Below are 21,924 nucleotides of genomic sequence, written 5' to 3'. Positions count from 1 at the left end.
ATCCCTGCAGATGTCGTTCAGAGACACAGCGCGGAAACAGGCCCTTCGGCCCACCGAGTCCGTGCTGACCAGCGGTCCCTGCACGTCAACACTCCCCGGGGGGGGGTGGGGGGAGGTTGCAACCTTCCTGTTTCGACGAATGCAATCAACCTGGTGTGCACAAGGACTGGCCAAATTGTGTGCCTTCCACCATAGTGATGAATGCTGTGGTGGATGTTTATGTTAAAATTGTATTGTGTTTTTGTGTGTGTTCTTTATCATTGTATCGCTGCTGACATATCATTTCACTTGCACTTTTTGTGCAATGTGACAAATAAACCGTATTGTATTGTATTGTACAATCATAGAAACATAGAAACATAGACAATAGGTGCAGGAGTAGGCCATTCGGCCCTTCGAGCCTCCACCGCCATTCAATATGATCATGGCTGATCATCCAACTCAGTATCCCGTCCCTGCCTTCTCTCCATACCCCCTGATCCCTTTAGCCACAAGGGCCACATCTAACTCCCTCTTAAATATAGCCAATGAACTGTGTGGCCTCAACTACCCTCTGTGGCAGAGAGTTCCACAGATTCACCACTCTCTGTGTGAAAAAAGTTCTTCTCATCTCGGTTTTAAAGGATTTCCCCCTTATCCTTAAGCTGTGACCCCTTGTCCTGGACTTCCCCAACATCGGGAACAATCTTCCTGCAGTCAAACAAGATCAAATAGAACAAGTTGTCCTACAACTTTAGGCTGTGCACGCCACACACAAGAGGAACATTACCCTACACACACTAGGGGAGATCGTGACAGAAGTCTCCTCATGACGATCCCTGGAAGAGATGCGCTCTGTGACGGGTCGGCCGATAATTCTGTCAACGTGTTGGACTACGACAGAGCCAACAGCGAGCTACACGTGTGACACATGGGCACATGAATGCACACACACACACACTAGGGACAGGCAGCATCTCTGGAGAGATGCTCTTCCACCCCTGCAACGAACTGTTCCAGCCGCTACGGTCAGGCAAACGCCTCCGTTGCCACGCAGTGAGAACGGAGAGGTTGAGAAGGAGTTTCTTCCCAGAGGCAATTCGGACTGTAAACGCCTTTCTCACCAGGGACTAACTGTACAGAACGTTTTTCCTTCTATTATTTATTATGTAAAATAATATGTGTGTTATGATTGTGTTTAAAATTTGTTTGGTTGTTTTGTTGTTCCGCGAGCATTGCCACTTTCATTTCACTGCACATCTCGTATGTGTATGTGACAAATAAACTTGACTTGACTTGAGAAGGAATGGGTGACGTTTCGGTTCGAGACCCTTGGTCAAACACCTCTGTGACTCTTCCACCACGTGGTTGTCAGGCGGTGTCCGGTGGTAGGGACTAAAGATCCTCACTCACCCGTCCTTTAGTTTTGCTTTTCCGCTTTGGTGCATCTTCTTCCAGATCATCCACCTCGATATCGTGGGGGAAATCGCTCGCCAAAATCCTCTGCGGGAGAACGGACAACGTGGTTTACAGTTCATTAGTTCAGAGATTCATCGCGGAAGGAGGCCCTTCGGCCCACCGAGGCCGCACTGACCCCAGCGATCCCCACACACGTACACTATCCCACACCCACACTAGGGACAATTTGACATTTACACCAAGAGTCAAGTGAGTTTATTGTCACGTGTCCCTGATAGGACAATGAAATTCTTGCTTTGCTTCAGCACAACAGAACATAGTCGGCATGAATACAGAACAGATCAGTGTGTCCATATGCCATAATATAAATATATACACACACATGAATAAATAAACTGATAAAGTGCAAATAACAGATAATGGGTCAGAGTTTTGTCCGAGCCAGGTTTAATAGCCTGATGGCTGTGGGGAAGTAGCTATTCCTGAACCTGGACGTTGCAGTCTTCAGGCTCCTGTACCTTCTACCTGAAGGTAGCGGGGAGATGAGTGTGTGGCCAGGATGGTGTGTGGGTCTTTGATGATACTGCCAGCCTTTTTGAGGCAGCGACTGCGATAGATGCCCTCGATGGTAGGGAGGTCAGAGCCGATGATGGACTGGGCAGTGTTTACTACTTTTTGTAGTCTTTTCCTCTCCAGGGCGCTCAAGTTGCCGAACCAAGCCACGATGCAACCGGTCGGCATGCTCTCTACTGTGCACCTGTAGATGTTCGAGAGAGTCCAAGCCAATTAACCTACAAACCTGCACGTCTTTGGAGTGTGGGAGGAAACCGAGGATCTCGGGTAAAACCCACGCAGGTCACGGGGAGAACGTGCAAACTCCGTACAGACAGCAGCTGTAGTCGGGATGGAACCCGGGTCTCTGGATATTGTACCGTATCATACTGTACTGCAGTGTACTGCATCATATTGTACCGAACCGTACAGTACTGTGGCATATTGTACCGTAACGCACCCACCTGACATTCACTGATGCTCTCCTCATCTTTCGTCTCCGCTTTCTTCTCCGCCCCCGTCTCGCTGCAGAGCAGGGCCTCCAGCGCAGGTCCCTCGGGAAGCAGGCCCTCCTTCTTCAGCGTCACCTCCGTATCTGAGCAACGGCAACAAGAGGCAAAGGCGATGACCTTTCCGACACGGCGTGCACACTCCGCGCAGACAGCACCCGCGGTCGGGATCGAACCGGGGTCTCTGGCGCAGTGAGGCAGCAGCTCTACCCGCTGCGCTGCTGGGACGTGAATGTGGGAAACCAAAATGGGATAGGGAAACTAGTAGAGTAGCTATGGATACTATGAGGTTCAAAGTAAAAGAAGTACTGAGACTTTTGAAAAATATAAAAGTGGATAAGTCTTTACTAGAATGTTGCCTGGGTTTCAACAACTAAGTTACAGAGATAGGTTGAATAAGTTAGGTCTTTGTTCTCTGGAGCGCAGAAGGTTAAGGGGGGACTTGATAGAGGTCTTTAAAATGATGAGAGGGATAGACAGAGTTGATGTGGACAAGCTTTTCCCATTGAGAATAGGGAAGATTCAAACAAGAGGACATGACTTCAGAATTAAGGGAGGGGTAACATGAGAGGGAACTTCTTTACTCAGAGAGTGGTAGTGGTGTGGAATGAGCTTCCAGTGGAAGTGGTGGAGGCAGGTTCGTTGGTATCATTTAAAAATAAATTGGATAGGCATATGGATGAGAAGGGAATGGAGGGTTATGGTATGAGTGCAGGCAGGTGGGACTAAGGGGGAAAAAAGTTGTTCGGCACGGACTTGTAGGGCCGAGATGGCCTGTTTCCGTGCTGTAATTGTTATATGGTTATAGGATTTGTCTAAGTCGGTGCTTGATGGCCAGCAGGGACCTGATGGGCCGAAGGGCTGTGTGGGAAGGAACTGCAGATGCTGGGTTAAACTGAGGAGAGACACAAAATGCTGGAGTAACTCAGCGGGACAGGCAGCATCTCTGGAGAGAAGGAATGGGTGACGTTTAGGGTCGGGACCCTTCTTCAGACAGTTTCTATGCTGCTGCTGCTCTTGACATTGTGTGAGTTTCAGACCACGGTGGTCTTAAGTCAAGTCACACATACTCAGTGGGGAGGAAGTGCTAACTCACCAGCCACTAATTAAGCGACTCATCCAGTCCCAGAGGGTGTGAGAGAGAATTGATTAGCGCCAATCAGACCTTGTTAAAGTGGTGATAATCAGAGGCTTCTGACAAGCTGCCAGCTTGCAGTATGAAGGGGAAGGTCATCGATCGATGACAGATTGGTGCTCTGATCACCAGCCCTGAGAAAGTTCATCAATCAATTGGATTCATCAATGATTTGCTAAACCGGTCAACTCCTATCAGTGGCCCGACAGCCTCTTAAAGGGATGGTTTTGGTTTGTTTTTGTTTCGAGATACAGCACAGAAACAGGCCCTTCGGCCCACTGTGTCCGTGCCGACCAGCGATCCCCGAACGCTATAACTGTCCTACACACACTAGGGACAATTTTACATTAATACCAAGCCCATTAACTCTCTGCCACAGAAGGTAGTTAAGGCCAGTTCATTGGCTATATTTAAGAGGGAGTTAGATGTGGCCCTTGTGGCTAAGGGGATCAGGGGGTATGGAGAGAAGGCAGGTACAGGATACTGAGTTGGATGATCAGCCATGATCATATTGAATGGCGGTGCAGGCTCGAAGGGCCGAATGGCCTCCTCCTGCACCTAATTTCTATGTTTCTATTAACCTACAAACCTGTACGTCTTTGGAGTGCGTGAGAAAAACGGTGATCTCGGAGAAAACCCACTCAGGTCACGGGGGGATCGTGCAAACTCCGTACAGACAGCGCCCGCAGTCGGGAATTGAACCCGGGGTCTCCAGCGCCGTGAGTTAGCAACTCTACCGCTGCGCCACCGTGCGGCCCCATGCAAGGTGTACTCAGACGAGGACATTCGGCCCCTCTGCTCTGTACTAGCGTCTTAGCTTTCAGTTTAGTGTGTCATTTCCCACGTGTACAGAGGTACAGGGAAACTCATGCGTACAGGCAAAGAACTGACTAGACATGTGTACATTCAAGCTGTCCACAGTGCCCGGATAAAGGATAGAGATTAACACTAGAGGGTAGCCTAGGATGAGCTGCCAGATGAAGCTATTGAATTGGATACAGTTGTGAAAGACATTTGGACAGATATATGGATAGGAAGGGTCAGAGGTTATGGACCAGGCCAATATACCAACTTGGTTAGCATGGATAAGGTGGGCCGAAGGGCCTGTTCCATAATATTATCGTTCAATAATATCCCAGACCCACACACTCTTCTCTGGGTTATGCTCATGGCGACATTATCTCGGCAAGGCCAGCAGCATCATCAAAAGGACCAGCCTCAACCCCCCGTCACTCCCTCCTCTCCCCCTCTACCATCGGGCAGGAGGTACAGAAGTGTGGAAACGCACACGCACACACCTCCAGATTCAGGGACAAGTTTCTTCCCAACTGAGCCGTCCTCTCACCAACTAGAGAGCGGTCCTGAACTACTATCCACCTCATTGGAGACCCTCGGACTATCTTTAATCGGACTTTATCTTGCTCTGAACGTCATTCCCTTTATCCAGTATCTGCACACTGTGGACGGCTCGATTGTAACCATGTATAGCCTTCCCGCTGACTGGATATCCCCAACAACGAAGCTTTTCACTGTACCTCGGTACACATGGAAATAAACGAAACTAAACTAAACTAAACTAAAATTAGGAGTTTCTCCAGAATTCATAGTTAATAATTTCATTTTGGTAGCCACCTTACCCTGTCGTTTGATTAGCGGGAACTAAATCGATTAGTTTTGGAATTTTGTCCTTGCCCTTTACATAGATTGAGGAAGGACATTCTTGCCATAGAGGGAGTGCAGAGAAGGTTCACCAGACTGATTCCTGGGATGTCAGGACTGTCTTATGAAGAAAGACTGGATAGACTTGGTTTATACTCTCTAGAATTTAGGAGATTGAGAGGGGATCTTATAGAAACTTACAAAATTCTTAAGGGGTTGGACAGGCTAGATGCAGGAAGATTGTTCCCGATGTTGGGGAAGTCCAGGACAAGGTTGTCACAGCTTAAGGATAAGGGGGAAATCCTTTAAAACCGAGATGAGAAGAACTTTTTTCACGCAGAGAGTGGTGAATCTCTGGAATTCTCTGCCACAGAGGGTAGTTGAGGCCACACAGTTCATTGGCTATATTTAAGAGGGAGTTAGATGTGGCCCTTGTGGCTAAAGGGATCAGGGGGTATGGAGAGAAGGCAGGGATGGGATACTGAGTTGGATGATCAGCCATGATCATATTGAATGGCGGTGCAGGCTCGAAGGGCCGAATGGCCTACTCCTGCACCTAATTTCTATGTTTCTATGTTTCTATAGCGGCCCTTTGCATACCTTGTGCAGGCAACGCAACATATCTCACTGCGACTCGTCACATATGATAATAAAGTATCGTTTGTTCCTTCATTCATTCATTCTCTCAGTCTCACCGTTCACCACACGCCAGTGGGAGGGGGAAACGTGTAGGAAGGAACTGCAGATGCTGGTTTAAACCGAAGATAGACACAAAGTGCTGGAGTAACTTGGGCAGCATCTTCTCTGGAGAGAAGGAACGGGTGATGTTTCAGACCCGAAGAAAGGGTCTCGACCCGAAACGTCACCCATTCCTTCTCTCCAGAGATACTGCCTGTCCCGCTGAGTCGAACCCCTGTCCCACTGTACGAGTTCATTCCAAGAGCCCATTCTCCCGAGTTTGCCCTGATTCCAACTCGAGAATTTACGGTAATGGCCACTCGTCGGTACTCGGGGCTCTCGTGGACATTTTTCAACATGTTGAAAAATCTTCACCAGTCTTCCCGAGCTTATCTGCCGTTAGCGAGTCTTCCCGAGTACCTGCCGTTAGCGTTACGAGCCGCTAAGAGACGTCCCCGAGCTCCGACGTACCCGCTACGTTCATTCTCCGTGCTTACCGCGAGTTTGATTTTTTTTAAAACTCGGGAGAACTCTTGGAATGAACTCGCACAGTGGGACAGGGATATTACTCCAGCTTTGTGTGTCTATCTTGGGAGGGAAGAATGATTGAAAAATTGCAATTATATTAGAAACATAGAAATTAGCTGCAGGAGTAGAGGCCATTCGGCCCTTCGAACCTGCACCATTCGCCATTCAATATGATCATGGCTGATCATCCAACTCAGTATCCCGTACCTGCCTTCTCTCCATACCCCCTGATCCCCTTAGCCACAAGGGCCACATCTAACTCCCTCTTAAATATAGCCAATGAACTGTGTGGCCTCAACTACCCTCTGTGGCAGAGAGTTCCAGAGATTCACCACTCTCTGTGTGAAAAAAGTTCTTCTCATCTCGGTTTTAAAGGATTTCCCCCTTATCCTTAAGCTGTGACCCCTTGTTCTGGACTTCCCCAACATCGGGAACAATCTTCCTGCATCTAGCCTGTCCAACCCCTTAAGAATTTTGTAAGTTTCTATAAGATTCCCCCCTCAATCTTCTAAATTCTAGAGAGTATAAACCAAGACTATCCAGTCTTTCTTCATAAGACAGTCCTGACATCCCAGGAATCAGTCTGGTGAACCTTCTCTGCACTCCCTCTATGGCAATAATGTCCTTCCTCAGATTTGGAGACCATATTGCCAGCAAAAGCCAGCCCTCAAGTGTTTGAAGGAACTACAGGTGCAGTTTAAACTGAAGATAGTCACAAAAAGCTGGTGTAACTCAGCGGGACGGGCAGAACGAGCGGAGCGGACAGCAAGCGAGGAAGAATTGGTCTTTTACCGAGTTTGATTTCACAAGGTCTGAGTCGTGGGTCTTCCAGGATGTTGAGGCGTCTCTTCTTACGCCAGCAGCGGGCAGGGTAGGTGTACAACTGCCCCGGACCCAAGCCTACAGGAGAAAGGAGGCAGGAATATTCAACGTTAGCAATCTCACCTGGGCTCACCTTCCATCCTTCACCTCATCCCACTGCGCTCCCTCCACCTCACCTCGATCTTTCCCCCTCACTCAACCAGACCCCCTCATCTTGTCCCTTCCCAATCCTGACCCCTCACTACACCTCCCTCATCCCACCCGACCCCTCCCCCAATGCTCCCCCTCGCCCCCTCCCTTCACCCTCACTCCCCGACCCCTCTCCTCCCCCTCCCTCCTGGGTGTGTGTGTATGCGTGTGTGCGTGTGTGTGTGCGTGTCCATGTGTGTGTGTCTGTGCATATATACATGTGTGTGCGTGTGTGTATGCGTGTGTGTGTGCGCGCGCATGTGTACATGTGTGCATGTGTGTGTGTGTTCGCGTGCACGTGTGCGTTTGCGTGCGTGTGAGAGCGTGCCCGTGTGCGTGGGCGTGTGTCTGTGTGCGTGTGCATGTGTGCTAGAGTGCGCGTGTGTCTGTGTGCATGCCCGTGCGTGTGTTAGTGTGCCCATGCGTGTGTTAGCGTGCCGGTATGCATGCGCGTGTGTCCGTGTGCGTGCCCGTGCGTGTGTTAGCGTGCCCGTGTGCATGCGCGTGTGTCTGTGTGCGTGCCCGTGCGTGTGTTAGCGTGCCCGTGTGCATGCGCGTGTGTCTGTGTGTGTGTGTGTGTGTGTTAGCGTGCCCGTGTGCGTGCCCGTGTGCATGCGCGTGTGTCCGTGTGCGTGTGTGTCCGTGTGCCCGTGTGCGTGCGCGTGTGTCCGTGTGTGCGTGTGCCCGTGTGCATGCCGTGTGTGTGTGTGCGTGCCCGTGTGTGTTAGCGTGCCCGTGTGCATGCGCGTGTGTCTGTGTGCGTGCCCGTGTGTGTTAGCGTGCCCGTGTGCGTGCACGTGTGTCATGTGTGTGTGTCCGTGTGCGTGTCCGTGCGTGTGTTAGCGTGCCCGTATGCATGCGCGTGTGTGTCCGTGTGCGTGTGTCCGTGTGCGTGTCCGTGCGTGTGTTAGCGTGTCCGTGCGTGTGTGTGTGTGCTGTGTGTTAGCGTGTCCGTGTGCGTGCCCGTGTGTCCGTGTGTGTGTCCGTGCCCGTGTGCGTGCCCGTGTGCGTGCCCGTGTACATGCGCGTGTGCCCGCGCGTGCGTGTCCGTGTGTGTGCGTGCCCGTGTGCGTGTGCGTGCCCGTGTGCCCGTGTTAGCGTGCGCGTGTGCATGCGCGTGTGTCCATGTGTGTGTGTTAGCGTGCCCGTGTGTGTGCTAGTGTGCCCGTGTGCGTGCCCGTATGCATGCGCGTGTGTCCGTGTGCGTGTGTTAGCGTGCCCGTGTGCGTGTCCGTGAGTGTGTTAGCGTGTCCGTGTGCGTGCCCGTGTGCGTGTCCGTGTGCGTGCCCGTGTGCGTGTCCGTGTGCGTGCCCGTGTGCGTGCCCGTGTGCATGCCCGTGTGCATGCGCGTGTGTCCGTGTGCGTGTCCGTGCCTGGTCCGCGGTGGGTCTTGTCCATCCAGATGTAGCAGTTGTTCTGGGCGACCCCGGTCTGTGAGTCGAGGAAGGGCAGCCGCATGCTGCGTTCTGCACACAGGCGTGCGTTGTAGCTGCGACAATGCTCGATCGCCTCTCGGTAGAAATCCTCGCCCAGCCTGCGGAGGGAGAGACGACAGAGTTACACCCTCTTTATTACCAAAAATAAATTTTAATCAATCGGTGCAGCGGTAGAGTTGCTGCCTCACAGCGCCAGAGACCCGGGTTCGATCCTGACCACGGGTGCTGTCTGTACGGAGTTTGCACGTTCTCCCTGTGACCTGCGTGGGTTTTCTCCTGGTGCTCCGGTTTCCTCCCACACTCCAAAAACATACAGGTCTGTAGGTTAATTGGCTTGGTAAATGCAAAAATGGGTGTAGGACCCGTTTCCCTGCTGTATCTCTGAACTAAACTAAACTGGAGTAACTCAGTGGGTCAGGCAGCATCTCTGGAGAAAAGGAATAGGTGACGTTTCGGGTCGAGACCCTTCTCCAGTCTGAAGAAGGGTCTCAGCCCGAAACGTCACCTATCCCCGTTCTCCAGAGATGCTGCCTGACCCACTGAGTTACCCCAGCTTTCAGAATCTGTCTTCGTTACTGTTCAATGTTCTCTGACCCTGCCTCAAGGTCAAAAGGAGATGTGTACACCACAAGTTAGCCTTTCACCCCTCAGCCTAACCACATGGGAGGAGCAGGGCAGAGATTACTGAGGTTAGCACCAGCTCTCTCTGGGCCTTAGGCAAAGCTGAAGAAACCATCAATAAGTTCAAGCGGCTGCTGATTAGATTAAACTGAGTAAATAGCTGGAAGTGGATCAATGTCCAGACTCTGTCACACAGACAGCTCTGTTTCACTGAAGTTTCCGACACAGTTCTGGTCCAAAGGGCAAGGAACTCGAACACCGATGAATCTTCACCAGCCCTGTCTCCTTAATAGACACAACAAACAGGAGTAACTCAGCGGGTCAGGCAGCATCTCTGGAGAGAAGGAATGGGTGACGTTTCGCACCAATACCCTTTGCAGCAAGAAGCTAGTACAGCGAAGGTTCACCAGACTGATCCCTGGGATGGCAGGACTTTCATATGAAGAAAGACTGGATAGACTCGGCTTGTACTCGCTAGAATTTTGAAGATTGAGGGGGGGGATCTTATAGAAACTTACAAAATTCTTAAGGGGTTGGATAGGCTAGATGCAGGAAGATTGTTCCCGATGTTGGGGAAGTCAAGGACAAGGGGTCACACAGTTTAAGGATAAGGGGGGCCGAGATGAGAAAAACATTTTTCACACAGAGAGTGGTGAATCTGTGGAATTCTCTGCCACAGAAGGTAGTTGAGGCCACACAGTTCATTGGCTATATTTAAGAGGGAGTTAGATGTGGCCCTTGTGGCTAAAGGGATCAGGGGGTATGGAGAGAAGGCAGGGATGGGATACTGAGTTGGGATGATCAGCCATGATCATATTGAATGTCGGTGCAGGCTGGAAGGGCCGAATGGCCTCTACTCCTGCACCTATGGTCTATGTTTCTATGAATTCGAAAACCGATGAAACTTCACCAGCCCTGTCTCCATAATAGACACAACAAACAGGAGTAACTCAGCGGGTCAGGCGGCATCTTTGGAGAGAAGGAATGGGTGACGTTTCGGGCCGAGACCCTTCACAGCGAGAAGCCTCCTCACTGCAACCCTGACTACACGAGCAACTGCAGATATTTGGTTTACAGTCAACACTCTGAACAAGGGTCCCGACCCGAAACGTCACTTGTTGCCAAGTTCTCCAGAGATGCTGCCTGACCTGCTGAGTTAATTAGTTAGTGTAGGAAGGCTGGTTTAAACCGAAAATAGACACTAAAAGGTGGAGTAATGCCCCTGTCCCACCTAGGAATCCTGAACGGAAACCTCTGGAGACTTTGCACCCCACCCAAGGTTTCCGTGCGGTTCCCGTAGGTTGCAGGTGGTTGCCGGAGGTTGCAGGTAGTGGAAGCAGGTAGGGAGACTGACAAAAACCTCCGGGAACCGCACGGAAACCTTGGGTGGGGAGCAAAGTCTCCAGAGGTTTCCGTTCAGGTTTCCTAAGTGGGACGGGGGCATAACTCAGCAGGACAGGCAGCGTCTCTGGAGAGAAGGAATGGGTGACGTTTCGGGTCGAGACCCTTCTTCAGACTTGAATAGGTGATGTTTCTGGGGCAGCTTGTTTGCTATGTGTACTTATGTGTGTGTGTGTGTGTGTATATATATGTGTGTATATATATATGTATATATATGTGTATATATATATATATATATATACATACACACACACACACACACACACACACACACACACACATACAGCCTCAAATACACACACATGCACACACTTAAACATTGGGAACATTTTTCCTGCATCTAGCTTGTCCAGTCCTTTTATAATTTTATATGTTTCTATAAGATTCCCCCCCCTCATCCTTCTAAACTCCAGTGAATACAAGCCTAGTCTTTTCAATCTTTCCTCAGATGACAGTCCCGCCATCCCAGGGATCAATCTCGTGAACCTAGGCTGCACTGCCTCAATCACAAGGATGTCCTTCCTCAAATTAGGAGACCAAAACTGTACGCAATACTCCAGCATTGATTAGATTCTTTGCTTAGATTATGATTGATTTGGTTAAAACAAAAAAAACTGCTGGTCCACAAAACATTGAGGCTGGCCATTCGGCCCATCGAGGCTGTGCTGGTCGCTTAATTGAAAGAACAGCCCAGCAAGTTTAACGTTTTAAGGAATGCTGTACAAAGAGGCGGAGAGGTGTGGTGCGGAGATTTCAATGTCTGGGATTCCTGCTGTGTGGGAATAATTCCCTTATCAAGAGCCCTCTCTAAAGGCAAGATCTTCCGAGCTCCAGAATCTGCAACAATCCAACATTATTTACTGTCCAGGAATTCATTGCCGTCTGCGGCTTGGAATGTGAATGGCTTCACGTTATATGGACATGTGCCAACCAGATGTGGACACCGTTAAAATATTTCTCGAGAGGTGTAGTATAAAAATCTATCTTCGTTATTCAGCAAAGAGCAGAGCCCAGACGCCAGACTAGGTGAAAGGACAGGGGGCGGCTGGGAGAGCAGACACTGTAAACCCCCCCACACACACACACACACCTAATCATTCCCAGCGGCAGGGGGGTGGGGGGGGGGCAGAGAGATGATGGGGGGGAGGCAGGAATCTGGGAGGGAGAGAGGGGAGGGAGAGGGGGAGGGGAGGAGAGGGGGGGAGGGAGAGTGGAGGGAGAAGGGAGGGGGGAGGGGAGGGGAGGGAGGGGAGGGGAGGGGAAAGAGGGGAGGGAGAGGGAGAGGGAAGGGAGAGGAGAGGGAGTAGAGGGAGAAGGGGAGGGAGAGGGGGAGGGGGAGGAGGAGGGGAGAGAGAGAGGAGGAGAGGGGGGGGAGGGGGAGGGGGGAGGGGGAGGGGAGGGGAGGGGGAGGGGAGGGGAGGGGGTAGAGATAAAAGGGGAGGGAGAGGGGGAGGGGGGGAGGAGAGAGGGGAGAGAGGAAAGAGGGAGGGGGAGAAGGGGAGGGGAGGGAGTAGAGAGAGGAGAGGGGAGGAGAGGAGGGGAGAGAGGGGAGGGGGAGAGGGAGGGGGAGGGGGAGGGAGAGGGGAGGGAGTAGAGATGGAGTAGGGAGAGAAGGGGAGGGAGGGGGGAGGGGAGGTAGTTAGGAGAGAGAAGAGGGAGGAGGAGAGGGGTGGGCTGGGAGTGAGAGGGGGGGGCAGGGGACACTGACTGAGGGGGGGGCAAACACCTGTGGGTGGGGTGAGGAGAGGAGAGGAGAAGCTGAGGAGGAGGGAGAGGGAAGGGGAGAAGGAGGAGGGGAGGGGGGAGAGGTTAGGAAAGGGAGGCAGGGAGGGGAGAGAGGGAGGGGGAGGGAGAGGTGGGAGGAGAGAAGGAGGGAGGAAGGGAAGTCAGGAGAGAGGGAGGGAGGGGAGGTGCCGTCTGTGTGTAGTTTGCACGTTCTCCCCGTGACCGCGTGGCTTTCCTCCGGGCGCTCCGGTTTGCACCCACACCTCAAAGACGTGCGGGTTTGTGGGTTCATTGCCCCATTCCCCCCTCATGCAAATTGCACTTTTTACGGTCAAACATGCAAACTCCACACAGACAGCACCCGAGGTCGGGATCGAAGTCGCTGGAGGTGTCTGGGTGCTGGTTTAAACCGAAAATGCTGGAGTGACTCAGCGGGACAGGCAGCATCTCTGGGGTGAAGGGTCTCGACTCCTTCTCTCCACAGATGCTGCCTGTGTCCCGCTGGGTTACTCCAGCATGTTTCGCCTATCTACTCACTACCTGTGACTCTCGGTGTGTGTGTGTGTGTGGATCGCCCAGAGAGTTGGTATAGAAATGCAAAGATCTATTGTTCTGTCTGCCACAGATTTCGACTGCATCTTTCCCCCAGTTTACAAAGGAGGGCGAGCTCCCTTTCCAGGGAGATTGTGCGTGGGGGAAATCCTCTTGCACACACAGGCGGGGGGTGGTGGGGACATGGAAAATCTGCACCAAACGCCGACGAAGGGAACTCTTTTACAAGAGTAAAAATTCAACGTTAAAACATGCGCCAGAAACACACAAGACAGATATTAGCCTGCGTTTCATTCAGCATGTAATCCAAAGACAATTTTGCACCAGCCTGCATTTCATCCACACAGACCACGCCAAACACACAGACTAGACACACCAACATTAACGGGCAAATGGTACAGTACACAAGTGCAGTACAAACCCCATTATCAACTAGGATACACAAAAATGCTGGAGAAACTCAGCGGGTGCAGCAGCATCTATGGAGCGAAGGAAATATTTCCTTCGCTCCATAGACGCTGCTGCACCCGCTGAGTTTCTCCAGCATTTTTGTCCACCTTCGATTTCCAGCATCTGCAGTTCCTTATCAAACACAATGTGTTTTGTGTGTTCTGTTCCTCTTTCTTATGTTTTTCAGATTCAGATTCAATTTTAATTGTCATTGTCAGTGTACAGTACAGAGACAACGAAATGCATTTAGCATCTCCCTTGAAGAGCGACATAGCAAACGAAAAAAACAAAAATTTTTTTTTTTTAAAACGACCGACTTGGCAAATGAAATTCCTCGTATGTTGCAAAACACACAGTGTGGTAGTCACATAAATGCTGGAGAAACTCAGCGGGACAGGCAGCATCTGTGTGTGGAGCGAAGGAACAGGTGATGTTTTTGGGTCGAGACCCTTCTTCAGACTGCTACCTCCGAAGGCAGCCTAAGTAGCAGTCTGAAGAAGGGCCTCGACCCAAAACGTCACCCATTCTGACTCTCACCCGCTGAGTTTCTCCAGCATTTTTGTCCACCTTCGATTTTACCAGCATCTGCAGCTCTTTCTTAAACATGGCTAATAAAGTACTATTGTATTGTGTTTTACTGAATGAGATTCTGGTTTATTCCTTCTGCCCAGAGATGCTGCCTGTCCCACTGAGTTATGCCAGCATTTTGGGGGGAGTCCAGAACCAGGGGCCACACACACACTGTTTAAGAATAAGGGGTAAGCCATTTAGAACGGAGACGAGCAAACACTTTTTCTCACAGAGAGTGGTGAGTCTGTGGAATTCTCTGCCTCAGAGGGCGGTGGAGGCCGGTTCTCTGGATGCTTTCAAGAGAGAGCTAGATGGGCTCTTAAAAATAGCGGAGTTAGGGGGATATGGGGAGAAGGCAGGAACGGGGTACTGATTGGGGATGATCAGCCATGATTACAATGAATGGCGGTGCTAGGCTCGAAGGGCCAAATGGCCTCCTTCCTGCGCCTATAACTGTCTATTGTCTATTGTTATTGTATACTGTACCCTAGTGTTATACACACACACACACACCCCTCCCCCCGAAGAAGGGCCTGTTTCAAGGCTGTATTTCTAAACTAAAGGTACACGGATAGATGTTCAGAGGGATGTGGGCCAAACGCGGGCAGGTGGGACTAGTGTAGAAGGGGCATGTTGGTCAGCATTGGGGATATGATCAGCCATGATCACATTGAATGGCGGTGCAGGCTCGAAGGGCCAAATGGCCTACTCCTGCACCTATTGTCTACTGTCTATTGTCTATTGTCGAACACACGTGCTGCTCCCAATGTTGTCATTTAAAAAGGGGATGGAACGACTAGATGTCCGCAACTTGGTCAAAAAGGCCCCACTTCAAAATGTAATCGCTACTCCAACCTGTGCGAGATAACTACTGATGAGGTGTTTGCGCAGTAATCAGCCAGAACCATTCACTGTTTACTGATACAGGATAAGGTTTATCCCCTTAGACGTTTAATCCAAACACAGTCCAGAAATACTCCAATATCATTACAAGAACTATGCCGGGATTAGGAGGTATTAGCTACAGGGAGAGGCTGGACAGGCTTGGGGTTGTTTTATCTGGAATGCCAGGGGTTGAGGGGAGACCTCATAGAAGTAAACAACATTCAGACTTTGGACTTTATAGAGAAACAGAATGGAAATAGGCCCTTTGGCCCATCGAGCCTGCACCCGCTCCGATCAGCGATCGCCCTGTACACTAGCACTATGCAATTTTTACCGAAGCCAATTAACCTTAAGGGGTTGGACAGGCTAGATGCAGGAAGATTGTTCCCGATGCTGGGGAAGTCCAGAACAAGGGGTCACACAGTTTAAGGATAAGAGGGAAATCTTTTAGGACCGAGATGAGAAAATCATTTTTTACACAAAGAGTGGTGAATCTGTGGAATTCTCTGCCACAGAAGGCAGTTGAGGCCACAGTTCATTGGCTATATTTAAGAGGGAGTTCAGGGGGTATGGAGAGAAGGCAGGGATGGGATACTGAGTTGGATGATCAGCCATGATCATATCGAATGGCGGTGCTGGCTCGAAGGGCCGAATGGCCTACTCCTGCACCTATTGTCTATGTTTCTAACCTACAAACCTGAGGTACAGAAAAATGCTGGAGAAACTCAGCGTGTCCCGAAACGTTGCCTATTTCCTTTGCTCCATAGATGCTGCTGCACCCGCTGAGTTTCTCCAGCATTTTTTTCTACCTTCGATTTTCCAGCATCTGCAGTTCCTTCTTAAACAACCTACACACTCGCACGTCTTTGGAGTGTGGGTGAAAACCGGAGCACCCGGAGAAAACCCACGCGGTCACGGGGAGAACGTGCAAACTCCGTACAGACAGCACCGGACTCTGGATCGAACCCGGGTCTCTGGCGCTGTGAGGCAGCAACTCTACCGCTGAAATGACGAGTGGTGTAGATAGGGTAGACAGTCAGAATCCTTTTCCAAAGGTAGGAAAATGAAATATTAGAGAGCTCAGCTGTAAGGTGAGAGAGGCAACGTTTAACGGAGGTGTGCGGGGCAATTTCCTTTTTCCACAGAGGGTGGTGGGTGCCTGGAATATGCTGCCAGGGGTGGTGGTGGAGGCAGATATGATAGTGGTGTTTTAAAGGACTTTTGGATACATTGATATGCAGGGGATATGAATTATACACAGCTAGAGAAGATATAGAAACATAGACATAGAAAAAAGGTGCAGGAGTAGGGCCCATTCGGCCCTTCGAGTTCTGCACCGCCAGGACAAGGGGTCACAGCTTAAGGATAAGGGGAAATCCTTTAAAACCGAGAAGAACTTTTTTCACACAGAGAGTGGTGAATCTCTGGAACTCTCTGCCACAGAGGGTAGTTGAGGCCAGTTCATTGGCTATATTTAAGAGGGAGTTGTGGCCCTTGTGGCTAAAGGGATCAGAGGGTATGGAGAGAAGGCAGGTACAGGATACTGAGTTGGATGATCAGCCATGATCATATTGAATGGCGGTGCAGGCTCGAAGGGCCGAATGGCCTATCCTGCACCTAATTCTATGTTTCATATGTTTGTTCTGTCAATACGATCATGCTGATCATCCAACTCAGTATCCTGTACCTGCCTTCTCTCCATTACCCCCTGATCCCTTTAGCCACAACGCCACATCTAACTCCGATCTAAATAGCCGATGAACTGTGGCCTCAACTGCCTTCTGTGGCAGAGAATTCCACAGATTCACCACTCTCTGTGTGTGAAAAAAAATGTTTTCCTCATCTCGGTCCTAAAGGATTTCCCCCCTTACCCTTAAACTGTGTGACCCCTTGTTCTGGATCTCGGCATCATGTACAGAACAGACATTGTGGGCCGAAGGGCCTGGACTATGTTCTATGTAGAGTTACAAACCAAACCAGAAATAGTAACAGCGGGCAACGTTTTGGTAAATTCCAAAAAGTGTTTCAAGCAGAAAGCAACATGTAATGCAGGAACATCACCCCGTCTTTTACTGAACCTCATAATGAACTCCAGAAAGACACAGTAAGACTGGCCGGGGTAGTGTGGCACAGTCCAGTGGTGCCCAGAACAGGGGAACTTGACATAGTTACATCAGAGTGGCTACTGCTCACAGCAGGATATAGGCTGCCTGTCCGCCATTACACCAGGCAGAGGGAGAGAGGGAGAGGGGGAGAAGGGGGGGGGGGGGGGGTGGGTGGGGGGGGGAGGGAGGGGGAGAGGGAGGGGAGATAGAGAGTGAGGGAGGAGAGGGAGGGAGGGAGAGAGGGAGAGAGGATAGGGTGTGGGAGAGAGGGGGACGGAGGGAGGGAGAGAGGGAGAGGGAGAGGGAGAGAGTGGACAGGGAGGAGGAGGGAGAGAGGGACGGAGGGAGAGACAGAGAGAGAGAGCCAGAAGACAGAGAGAGGGAGATAGTGGACAGGGAGGGAGGGAGAGAGAGAGAGGAGAGAAGGATGGAGAGAGGGGAGAGGGATAGGGAGTGGGAGAGAGTGGACAGGGAGGGAGGGAGAGAGGGAGAGGGGAGGGATAGGGAGTGGGAGAGAGGGGGAGAGGGAGAGAGGGAGGGAATGGGATAGGGAGTGGAAGAGAGTGGACAGGGAGGGAGGGAGAGAGAGAGAGAGAGAGGGAGAGAGGGAGAAGGGGAGAGAGAGAGGGAGAGAGGGAGCGAGGGAGAGACGGAGACAGAGATAGTAACAGAGACAGGTGGAGAGAGAGAGAACGGGGGAGCGAGAGAGAGAGAGAGATAGAGAGAAAGAAAGAAATCGCTGGATAGTGCAATTCTTGAAGGAAGAAAGGATGTCTAAGAAAGTACTGTGTGACAACATTTAAGAGACATTTGAACAGGTATGTGGATAGGAATATGACAGGTTTAGGGATTTATGAGCCAAAAGCAGGCAGGTGGGGCGTTTGGTCTCCAAACCTGTCCTATCCAAGTACCTGTCTAACTGTTTCTTAAATGTTGGGATAGTCCCAGCCTCAACTACCTCCTCTGGCAGCTTCTTCCATCCACCCACCACCCACTGTGTGAAAACGTTACCCCTCAAATCCCTGTTAAATCTTTTCCCCTTCACCTTGAGCCTATGTCCTCTGGTCCTCGATTCACCTACTCTGGACAAGAGACTCTGTGCATCTACCCGATCTATTCCTCTCGTGATTTTGTACACCTCTACAAGATCACCCCTCATCCTCCTGCGCTCCAAGGAATAGAGACCCAGCCTACTCAACCTCTCCCTGTAGCTCACACCCTCTATTCCTGGCAACATCCTCTCAAAGAACAATTCACCATCTGAGACATTCAAATCTGCCAAAAATCACTGATTCATTTTTTATATATAATATTTCTGCAGCAAATACAACAGGGAATTTACTACAAAGAAGGAGGCCATTTGGCCCATCATGACCCATGCCAGCCATAAACAGACTTTCAGTTAATCCCACATCACATCTTGGCCTCTGAGTTTAGTTTAGTTTAGAGATACAGAATGGAAACAGGCCCTTCGGCCCACCGAGTCCACTCTGACCATCCATCATCCAGTTTTATGTCATAACATTTTCGCATTAACTCCCTACACATTAGTGGCATTTTTTACAGAGGCCAATTATGCTCGTCTTTGGGATGTGGGAGGAAACCGGAGCACCTGGAAAACCCCACACAGCCATACTCCAACACTTTGTGTCCTTTTGTGCAAACCAGCATCTGCTGTTCTTTGTACGTCCTTGTTTCCACACTTGCATCAGCATAGAAATGTTCATTGGATTTTTTTAAGACTTGGTATTTATTTTAGTAAAAAGAGATTAAAAAATATAATTGAAGATGAATTTCCACATTACGGACGCAAAGCAAGAAAAACTGTTTAATATATTTAATATATATTAACTATAATCTCTCTCTCTCTCTCAGATTCAGATTCAGATTCAGATTCAATTTTAATTGTCATTGTCAGTGTACAGTACAGAGACAACGAAATACATTTACAACGAAATGCATTTAAACAACGAAATGCATTTACAACAAAATATATATATATATATGTATATTATAGTATAATATATCTATAGTATAACACAAAATGTTGGAGTAACTCAGTGGGATGTGCAGCATCTCTGGAGAGAAGGAACGGGTGACGTTTCGGGGAGAGACCCTTCTTCAGACATATAGTATAGACTATATAGTATGATATATATTACTTTTTTTCTACAGGTATAGATTTACATATCTCTCTCTATATATATATATTTGTAAATCTATATCTGAAGATAATATGTATCTGCTATATACATCATACTATAGATATATTATACTATGATATATAATATCATATATATAATACATAATAAATTAATATTACGCAACATAATATTAATGTAGTGTGTATTATATATTATAGTCATGTTATACTAATATTGTTGTAAAATTATAGATATGATATTTATATAATACATAATACATGAATATTTGTATTCTATTATTAACAACTAACAATAATATTACTAATATGGTATATGATATATTATAGTAGATGCATTATAGTGGATATATAGTCTAAATATATTATATATTTAATAGAATATCTATGATATAAATATATTTAGATACTATATGTAGACAATAATGCATCGACTATGATATATCATAAAGTATATATTACTAATATTATAGTTAACATTATTAATATATTACATATTATATACATATATACATATATATATGTATATATGTATATAATATATATATATACATATTAACGTATTATGTGTGTGTGTGTATATATATATATATATATATATAGGTGGGACTAAGGGGAAAAAAATTTGTTCGGCATGGACTTGTAGGGCCGAGATGGCCTGTTTCCGTGCTGTAATTGTTATATGGTTATATGGTTATATGGTTATATATATGTATATATATACGAATTTTGTGTCGGCCGAGTGATTTTGCTTGCTGCCTGCCTGCACCTGCCACCGCCTTTAATGGGTGTGCAGTGTGCAGGCAGGCCCCCGGGTGGCGCTGTCGAGCCGCGGCCGCGACCCGCTGCTGATTAAAGGCGAGCGGAGCGGTTGCGGCTTTGATCAGCTGCCCATTAACTAACAGTGTAGCAGCCAGCAGCAGCAGCAAGCTCCAACCACACACACACACACACACACACACACACCGCTGCACACAGGCGACTGCACACTCCACACCAGACAGTCACCTTTAAGGTGAGCTGCCAGAAGAGTTTAGAAGTGGGTGCAATCCAGTGCAAAAGAGGAGGAGGGGGGGAGGGGGTTTAAAAAAAGCAAAACTCTTCCAAAAATAAAGAAATGACCAGACCAAAAAAATGTTGCATTAAATTTAATGCAGTCTGCAAGAAATGCCCCATTATTGCATGGGTGCAGAAAATTATTGAGTGCAATGCACTTTGCATATATTAATTATATAAAGCCCCATATTGCATGCAAGTTTTTTAAAGAACGGGCAAATGCAACAAAGACCATTGCACATTGCAAGTGCATAGCAGAAATATTGCAAATACTCACGATTTTAAAGGATTCTGAATGACTGTCGCCATTTTGATACAATAAGATACTGTAGATCACAATTGAGGTTTTAGCTTTGCATTTTGACCATTCACAATATGGAACAGGGCTGCAGCCAGACAGCGGCCAATCACACGCGCCCTGGTGCCCGGGGAGTGACGTCGCCTGTGCGGGGGGCGGGTCTGCGCCTGCGCGCCCGCGAGATGCCTGCTGGGAATTGTAGTTCAATGTGGCACCCACGCACAGCCTGCTGGGAATTGTAGTTCGAATCTATCCTCTCATTGCACATATACTGCCCGGTAAAACTTGTAGTTCTGATTCTTGGCCCTCCCCGCTCACGCAATTGTTAAGTTCAAGACCCCACCCCCTCATGCCTGCTGAGGGGAATTGTAGTTCAATCCAGTCCTCCCACACGCTTTGTATTTTAGTCCTGGCTGGGAATTGTAGTTCCAACCACCCCCCCCTCATGCACAAACCTGCTGGGTCTGGTCCCCTAATGTAGTTCGTGGCTTCAACCTCCTCATGCCATGCCTGCTGGAGAATTCAATTTCTGAGCCCCACCCTCTCATGCACAGCCTGCTGGGAATTGTAGTTCTTGGCCCCCCCACCCCTTCATCACCCTGCTGCGGGGAATTATATTGGCCTCACCCCTCCCTCCCTCACGGCCTGCTGGGAATTGTAGTTCTTGGCCCCTCCCCCGCTCACACACGGCCTGCTGGGAATTGTAGTTCATGGCCCCTCCCTCTCACGCACGGCCTGCTGGGAATTGTAGTTCACACCATTTAGCCCCTCCCCCGCAACTCCCCCCCCCCCCACGCCAGGCCCTTCACACCAGTTCCCAGCCCCCCCCCCCCCCCCCCCACTGTCTTTTCCTGTTGAGTTTCATTGTCTACATTGCTCGTTATTACCCAGCACACAGCCAACAATGGACCATTGTGGGCTCTACCTTCCCTTCATCATCATCGTTACATATTTGCATATCCCTCACTCGTTTGTTCCAGACGAGACACAAAATGCTGGAGTAACTCAGCGGGACAGGCAGCATCTCTGGAGAGAAGGAATGGGCGATGTTTCGGGGTCGAGACCCTTCTTCAGATTGTGTCTCTCTATGTCACCGTTTAAATCTCTCGTTACCCTCTCCCCTGACTCTCAGTCTGTGAAAGGTCTTGACCCAGAACGTCACCCGACCCTTCTCTCCAGAGATGCTGCCTGTCC

General features: G+C 49.3%; 1 protein-coding gene across 1 annotated transcript in view; it reads right to left on the bottom strand.

Moving 5' to 3' along the window:
• The window catches only part of dpf1 (double PHD fingers 1), a 37,652-nt gene extending 16,855 nt beyond the window's left edge, over positions 1-20,797 (bottom strand). Inside the window, exons 1-5 of the mRNA XM_055663615.1 lie at positions 20,710-20,797; positions 8,844-9,004; positions 7,252-7,359; positions 2,415-2,545; positions 1,393-1,482 (exon numbers count right to left, since the gene is read on the bottom strand). Coding sequence (XP_055519590.1) covers positions 1,393-1,482; positions 2,415-2,545; positions 7,252-7,359; positions 8,844-9,004; positions 20,710-20,741 — 522 coding nt within the window. The 5' untranslated portion in view covers positions 20,742-20,797. The remainder of the gene's footprint in view (positions 1-1,392; positions 1,483-2,414; positions 2,546-7,251; positions 7,360-8,843; positions 9,005-20,709) is intronic.
• Positions 20,798-21,924: the final 1,127 nt, after the last annotated feature.

This window comes from Leucoraja erinacea, chromosome 38, assembly GCF_028641065.1.
Source record: "Leucoraja erinacea ecotype New England chromosome 38, Leri_hhj_1, whole genome shotgun sequence".
Lineage (NCBI taxonomy): Eukaryota > Metazoa > Chordata > Chondrichthyes > Rajiformes > Rajidae > Leucoraja > Leucoraja erinaceus.
Note: the sequence above shows the minus strand (reverse complement) of the source record. Positions and strands in the feature narration are given on the sequence as shown.